This window comes from Rhincodon typus, chromosome 2 (assembly GCF_021869965.1).
Source record: "Rhincodon typus isolate 14 chromosome 2, sRhiTyp1.1, whole genome shotgun sequence".
Lineage (NCBI taxonomy): Eukaryota > Metazoa > Chordata > Chondrichthyes > Orectolobiformes > Rhincodontidae > Rhincodon > Rhincodon typus.
In genome coordinates this window covers 105844298-105852808 of record NC_063333.1, presented here as the reverse complement: position 1 = coordinate 105852808, position 8511 = coordinate 105844298, and the positions used below count along the sequence as shown (strand labels likewise).

Genomic DNA, 8511 nt, shown 5'->3' with positions numbered 1-8511 from the left:
CATCGTCACAGAGCAGGGAAGTTTAATACAGTGACAAGAAATGTGACTACATAAATCCTTACTGTAGTAGATCTGGCTCACGATATATGTAGAAGACATTATGTTCACCTACCATAACTATAGGATGATAGATTGGGTTTTCTTCTTTATGCATAATTTGTGTCAAAGAATGGTATAACATATTGTGTTTACAAATATATTTGGCATTATGGTTCTTTTTGTATTTTTGTCATCATAATTAAAAATATAGTCGTCAAATTCAAGGTATTTTCTTATTCAAGTTAATGTTTGGATTTTTTTTACATGCGCAACATATCAAACTAGCTGGAGTAGAAAATTGCAGAGCAAATAAAAAGACTGCGTCCTGAATAATACTCTCAAAACTAGCCATTTAGCAACTAAATACAGTCCACTTGTAACTAAATTGCAAGCTGTATTTATAAAATGTTCAATTTCGCTGAAAAGTTGCAGAGATGTGAAGCTGATTTATGGTTGCTGGTAAACATTCAGAACAACACCTATCGTGAACTGGCAAACAGAGAGTACAAACATTTTTTGTTAATTACTCCCGGAAGTTTACAAAGTTATAGAAAATGAGGTGTAAGGTGTTTATTAAAAAAAACCTTTCTATGAAATGAAGTGTATTGGTGATAAATATAGACTGCATAACAATTCCCTGATATCAAAAATAAATTGGAAATGGGGGCAACAAATTGAGCACTTTGTTCTCAAGCTTTACCTTTTTAGGTAATGCTATGAACTGAATGAATAATTTCTGCAGCTTTGCTTGTCCTCAATGTATGAAATGTGTGATAAATTTATGTATTGTTTAGTGTTTTGAAGACTTTTTTTTTGAACCGGTATATAGCTGTGTCATGCCATTTCAGGCCTTTTGTTTTTGCCCAGTTAGATTTGGCATAAAACTATTTTTTTTTTCTGTATTTAATACATTTTCCGATTGGATACGAATATGTAAACGTGCTGTTCCTAGAATGTTTACATTACCTGGCCTAAACCTTCTTTCCGAACATACATGTCTAAACTTACACAGTTTTCCGCCACTGGGACTATGGTCGAAAAGTGATACTTATTATTTTAATTTTATACAAATTCCGACTGGAACACAAATCTAATCCAAATTTTGAGAGGCGAATGAGTAATCTTCAGAATTTTAGAATCAAACAATTGAACTGCTGGCTTAATCAAATAATTGAAACATCGCGACCATGAGTTGAAACAAAATTCAGCGAAAAAGTGTTTGTTGGGGAAGCAGCTTCTTTTTTCAATAACTATTTGTAAATTAAAGCAATTTTTCTAACGAGTTGGAAGTGCATGGCACTCTGCTATACGCCATATCAAGTAAAAGCTGCGGTTATTTTTCACAGTAACTCCAAAGAGGAAGGCAAAGAATATGGTTTGTAGAAAACTAGCGTGGAATAACGCTAAACTGGAACATTGAAGCAATGTTGCTTTAACACAACCTTATCTATTCAGTTTATCTGTCCATAATGTACCAGACAACACTCATTAGATACCTCTAAAAGAGCACATTTATTTCAGTGCGCATATGTTAAACATATATTCTCGTATCTTTTTAAAGCCAAAGTTTGTGCAATGGTGTAAACTTTTAATAAGTGTTGCTTGTGATTCATGGCCAGAGCTTGATGTTTAGCATAAATATTTTTTTTCAAAACTGGGTTTTCGGGGAATTGTATTTGCATGCTTTCAAGCAGACTGCGAATTCCTATCCAAGATACCCACTTCTGCAATCTCTGGGATTGTAAACGTTACCGATATGTCTATACTATAGTTTAGACGTGCTTTCCAACATGAACTTGAATAAATTACAGAGTCACTAGTCAGTTATAGAGCTCTTGAAAGAACTGGAGTTATTTTGTGAAACGCTTAAAAGAGTGGTGAAACGTAGAAAGTCTAATAAAAGATCGCTGGGATTGTGACTAGAACGTCTTAAAGTGAAAGTTTGCCTCTTAGTCCCATCAGCAAGGCTCCAGAGAAAAGAATCCATACCATTTGATTTGTTATGAACAAAACATTTTGCTTCCTGTTTTGGGAAATGCTGCGATGTCCTTAGTAGTTTCATGTTGGGGTAAGCCTGTGATCTGTCCTTTAATCATGTTTGTAGGAGTTCCCAAAGAACGCCCCATCGCCTCTGTATCCAAGATAACACCTTTGGAGGTAGCCCAGGAAACGGTGGTGTTGGTTAGTGCCTGGTTCAAAGTGCTATGTCTGAGCAGCGGGTCGTGGAATACCCCATCCACCCAATTCCTGAGGGTGGTTACTGGGGAATCTTGTCTATCCAACACGCTGGTGGGCATAGAGGCCAACGGAGGCGAGGAGGAGAGAGCCTGTTGGTGCCTTTTCAACATACAAGATGGATATTCAGTTTGGCTCAAAGAAGTTGCGGTTTGAGCTAGGGACCAGATACGAGGCTTGTTGTCAAGCATCTGCTGACTGTGCTGTTGTTGCTGGAAGCAAAGCTTCGACTCACACCCTCTCTGTCTTCCTGCCATTAAGTCTTGCTCGGAATTTGCCATTACTCGTTTGAGACAGTCCTTGACCTTTTCTGAATGGCGATCTCCCGGTGTTGGCAGGGCTATCTTTAAAGAAACCTTCTTACACTGGTCAGTCGGGCAATCGGAGACCCTGATCTGAGTGCTGTCCATCTGCTGAAATGGGCCTTTCAGTTCACACTCATCACTTTCAGTCTCAATCCCATCAAAGTCATCAAGGTCACTCAGCTGCAGTTCTTTGTCTTCTTTGCATGTGGTATCTGTCAAAAATACAGATTCAGAAATGTGAAGATAAGTTTTGAAGGTACGTGTTTTAATTGATTTGACCCGTTTATAATTAATTTGCATTAATCAACAACCCACTAGGTATTATGACATTTTCATCCCTATTTTTTGATTATATATAGAAAAGATGACAGCATTCTTGTGTGTTATTTTCCCAGCGGTATTTTCTTATCTATGCGAGGCACAGCACCGACTATAAAGCATTAAGTAAATTATTTAATGTTAGATCTACGCTTATAGCGCTACCGGATTTTGTCTACCGAAATGAATACAGCGAAAGCGAACCATCATTATGTTTATCTTCCGGGCTTTTATCATTTGGACTTTCATCTTCTTCGTCTCCATAAGTTTTCTTGTCATCCGTACATTTATTCCTGGGCGACCAGGTCATTTTATTCTCTTTTTTGAGTCTCCTCCTGGCATTGGCGAACCAGGTGGAGACCTGGGTCAGAGTCATCTTCGTGATGATGGCCAGCATAATCTTTTCTCCCTTGGTCGGGTAGGGGTTCTTCCTGTGCTCTTGCAGCCAAGCTTTCAACGTACTGGTCGTTTCCCTTGTTGCATTTTTACGCCTGGCTCCTGAATCCACTGCACCATATCTGAGTTAAAAAGCAGCAAATTATCAATATGCAGACTATATTCAGTTTTCTAATTCGTCTTTATAATAAGGATTCTGAACGCTGTGGAGTGCCATTCTATTTTGCTCTTGAGTACGTCATTGACAAGCTCTGTTCTTGGTCAGTAATTCGTTGATAAACATTAACGGATTTTAATGAAGTAACAATATTAAAAGATAACAAAGCAACACATTTCTGGGAAATTGGATCTGTGAAAACTAAGGATTTCCCTTCATCGACCTCCCTGTTGTTTAGGTATTGTCGCTGCCATGTTATTCTGTCTACATTTTATTATGTCTTTAAAATAGTAAGATCTAAATGTTTCATTTGATCTAACCAATGAGTGCAATATAAAACATAAGTAACTCACCTCTGCCTGCCATGTGTAAAGATCATGGGTAGTGCACATTTACTTTCACTTAGGTAATTTATTTAGCTCTGATGTCTGACAGTGGCTCTTGAAACATAATATTGATCCCGTTGTGATAAAATATACAATTGAACAGGCGCCAACTAAATTAAATGAAAGCCTAAAATGCTCATGTAATTAAAAAAATGCTGGATGAGTAAGGGTTACAGTGATGAGTGCAAGGAAGCGGAGAGTTGAGGAGGAAATGTGGTTAGTCAGGTCACCGCCTCTCTCAGTCCGCTTTCGAGAGCATTCAAATCCCTAAATCTGTCGAAGAACTGTCGTTCATGCCACATACTTTTGGTCTAATCGTCCAAATACAGTCCAGTGTATAACCATGTCCTCACTTCTCTGATAAAACAGCCAAAAAAAAGGAGTTTAAATAAAATACGCATATCCACTTCAATATTTAATATAACGGGCGGGAAAAGTCGCACACTATTTAAGCGTTAAAGTGACTTAAATTTTTTTTTGACAATCTTGAAATCAATAACTGTACAGATATACCCTTTTATTCCTATATATAAAATGTATAAGCGCGACTGTAAGAAGGGAATTTCAAATTGAGAAGTTTTGAATAAATCAATAAGTAAATCACGACCAACTCAACACCGAGGCAGGCACACTTCTGGCCGTTTCATGGTAAATGGTTTTGGTGTTTAAATGTACGGTCCATTTAACTACACTTATTAGTCTGCTTTTTTTTGGCAACTTCAAGAAAACTGCAGATTTTATTTTAATATTGGGTATTTAGAAGCAGTTTAAAAGTTACGCACATCTACACAAACGTACGTTTCTCAAAAATAGCTATTGGCGTATGTTTCCAACATCGATGTTTTTTTTTTACAAAAACGAATGTATTATTACTAGGATCACGAATACTTCGACTGTACGCTCAGTGACCGGGGTGCGCCATGAATATCATCTTGCGCACCTGTCATACTGATACTGTCCCAAGCTCGGATCATATGGATAATAGGCAGCTGCCTGCGTGATTCCCGCATGCGCAGATCCTGCTGCATCCTTGGTGTCGAAAGGACTCTGAAAGAGACATGTTGGCATATCTTGACTTCATCGCCAGCACTTTTATTTAATGGAAAATTCTGAACTGATTGTTCCGAACAGCAAAAGGAAAAGAGACAGCATCAAAACTCTACAAACGACAGCAGGCTACAACGAGATAAACAATAAAAATACAGTGACTACCTGACATTTATATGCACGGCATTTTTAATGTTTTAAATTCTGGTGTTTATCTTGTTCAGGTGTAAAAACAACCTGAGACAAAGACGTAAACTATGTACAAAATTAAAACAGCTTATTTCACATTCTAATACTTCACTTTTGTTACCGTAATTCAATTTTGGAATGCCTTTAGTTGAAGGTTAATAGATCCTTACATCTTACAAGGAAACGTCTTTATTTGGGAAATGATCCACAATGCCGCGTCCAATTACAAATGGGCGTTTCCCCCCCTCGCAGCTGTATACAAAACCTAATTGAACTATGTTTTCAGTACATAAATGGGCTTGAGGTGCCGAAGATGCTCTTTGCTAACACACTTAATGAAGCAAAATGCACTGACCACAAATGCTTCCAAGTTACGGATCCGTGTTCGAACTCAATTGCAACGTTCGGTGAATATTTCAGAGACCCAAACATATAGTAGTGAACTATAGGCCCTTCAGTTGAGAATTGCGAACTCTAAGTCATAATTGGTATATTTGTGTACTTATGACCTAAAGCAGCCCCTTCAAACAAAATATTTAGCGTTTGAAGATAATAGCAACAATGTTAATAACGTTAACAACAAATTTTCAGCGCTTTGCTCGCAGACAGTATTGTATAATAGTGATGGAATGTTGCCTAACAGTGAATGGTGTAAGTTAACTCTTAGGAATTCTCAATTTTACTTTGAGATCAAGTTACTTGAGTCCATCACGACGTGACACGTTCAATATGTTTTGCTTATATCCAACTCTTGCAATTTACTAATGCTGACTTAAATATTTGTTCTGAATCAAAGAAGGGCAATTGTCACAGAAGTCTATGGGCTGACCTGACAGTAAAGCCTTCATTGTTGAAACATGGATATTTTGGTTCGCCCAATCCTAATTGACAGTGATAATAATAGTGATCAGAGGATTACTTACCAGTGAATAGAAAGCAGAGGGTTCTGTCCCATAGGTGACATAGTTGCCATATCCCTGGTTAGTGGCATACGGGCTCCCATACATTCCGAGGGCAGCAGCTGAGTTGAGCTCATGCCTGGCTGTGGCCAGCAGCCTGCTCTCGTACATGGGACAATAGACAGGAGTTTGAGCAGAGGCGGCAGCCCCTGAATCAACCAACGTCCTGCCGCTTGACTCACAGCACGTAGTCAGGGGGTTGGTAGTCATCAGAAACTATATAAAAAAGATAAATAATAAAAAAAATATATAAATTGGGATCGGTTTTTCTGACTATCTCGTTGGAATTCCTTAATATTCCTCTCAAGCGAATGGTTATTTTCCCTTCCCCCACCCCACCCCCAATATAGAAAGCCCGTCTCTTTAGATCAACTTCGCTCCTTCAAATCATGCATTTATTACAATGGACAGTAAAGTTAACGCACGTCATATTTTATCCTTATTGAAGTGAATTCAGGATCAGCCCGCGGGCGCAGCAGCATTGAAAAGCCGAAACGCGCTAACAATCAATTAGTCCGTGGAATGCGATCTAAGCAACTGAAGGATCGATAGGACATACCTGAGGTGCTGATGTATAGGGATATCCGAACTGTGGGTACGACATTGTCCAAGGCTCCCAACATTCAGGAAAGGGAGAGAAAGAGAGGGAGAGAGAGCGCTGCCTGGTCTCCGCGCGATTGCAGCCGGCTCGATCTCACTGTACCAATTGATTGGCAAGCGCACACAGGCTCCTAGATGCTCGATAGGGTGAAGCAAAACGGCACATTTAATTTATTTACATAAAGCTTCAAACTTTTCTTTCTCCCCAGTGCTGTCCTCCTCTAGCATCTGTATCTCGTTTTGCAAGATGAGTGAACGTTGCAGCTCGTTGGGGGGCGGTGGGGGTGGGTGGGGGGTGGGGAGCTGTGTGAAATGGGGGTGGGGGGAATCAATCGTTTTGATTTGCGGGGGAACGCACAAAGATAGCGAGACAGATAGAGAGAAAATGTTCTGCCACAACTTAGTTCATATCAGGAGACATGACGTCAGATAAAACCAGCTTTAAAAAGCCTCCAGTCTAACTCCAAGATACCTTCACGGAGGGTCGTGGCGTGGGGGGAAACAAATGCTTCAAATGCAAAGCAAAAGAACAGCCCTACAGTTAGGTATAGCCTCAATATGAATCCTAAAGTAATTGAGCACAATGTGATATTTATACTAATTTAGACCCGATCATCGTTACAATCGCGTTACACCTTGTGGAAATGGCCGCTCGGAATGTGATCCATATTATTGGGTTCATAGTTGTTCTCTGATCGCTGGGGATGGCGCTGCATTTAATTAGAGACATCTTAATGAACAGCTGCAACTTGCGCTCCACCCTTTTGTAACAGTAATAGAGGGTTGGAAAGTCAGTAGTCAAACCAACAGTGAGCTTCATAATATTTCAATGGACCTACACTGGCCACTGACTACTACTAAACCAGCAATTATTCATTTAAACTGCTATCATGACTGCAAAGGGAAGAGATCAATTCTTGATGTGTTAGGCAAAGCATACGTGTTTATATATAAAGTATTAGGTTTCAACCAAGCGTCAAACTAGTAAGCTACAATAGGTAAGCATCGCCTTGTCCATTAATAGAACAATTGCCCGGAAAGTAGAAGATTTATGGGAAATAATAAATAACCGCCACCCTTGTACATTTTTACAGGACTCTGTCATGTCAGTGATTTATGGAACACTGAATTTCCAGTCCCTTTTATATGAAGGTAAAAGTTTCCCCTGCGTATGAATAGGAAGGCACAGATACTTGACGCTGTCACTGAATAAACACGGGAACTTCTGAATATTATTCACCAGGTTGGTGTTTCAGGCTGTTGACAGAAACATTATGAACGAACAAATATTTTCGCATAGGGGTGACGCTGCGCTTTTTGTACTCGCTCCTTAGCTTTGGGATTTTATCTATCTGAACCTATCTACAGATGCAGTTATATAGACAGACATGTCTGACTCCCAGCAGCAGATAAACGCGAAAAAGGTCTCTTCCAGTTTAAATCGTGTCTTGCTTTGGCTGTACTGTAGAGTACATTTCTGTACAAACCCATGGTGTGTAGACTTGCTCGAGTCTTCATGGGTTCAGACATGTGAATAGCCGCGGGGTCACACTCTAATTAATGATGATGTTCTACTATTCTCCCCAGCTGGAAGACTGCCTCTAAGAAACGAATCTGCTCGCTTTGACAGCTCGATAGTGGGTGATTGATGACTATCCAGAGACCACAGTCTACATAATATAATATCTTCTGCATAATTGCTTCAATTTACAGATGAAAGTATGTGTTCTCAAATTGAGTTAGCCTTTGTAAAACAGTATTTTGACATATTAGTTTCTTTTTTATAATGGAAAAATACCTGCATTTAAAATATCCAAATGGCGCTGTGACCGTGGAGTTTTACAGTAAGAAGGCACGTGAAGTTGAATGCCTCAAACAAT

The 8511-nt window shown here is 39.3% G+C and overlaps 1 protein-coding gene across 1 annotated transcript; it reads right to left on the bottom strand.

Annotated features, from left to right (window-relative positions):
- Nucleotides 1-2039: 2039 nt before the first annotated feature.
- Nucleotides 2040-8161, bottom strand: irx4a (iroquois homeobox 4a). Its single transcript, XM_020519278.2, is given in 7 exon segments — nucleotides 2040-2791; nucleotides 3102-3415; nucleotides 4777-4883; nucleotides 5996-6247; nucleotides 6591-6678; nucleotides 6680-6762; nucleotides 8036-8161. Coding segments are annotated over 7 exon segments (1722 nt in total).
- Between the last annotated feature and the right edge of the window lie 350 nt (nucleotides 8162-8511).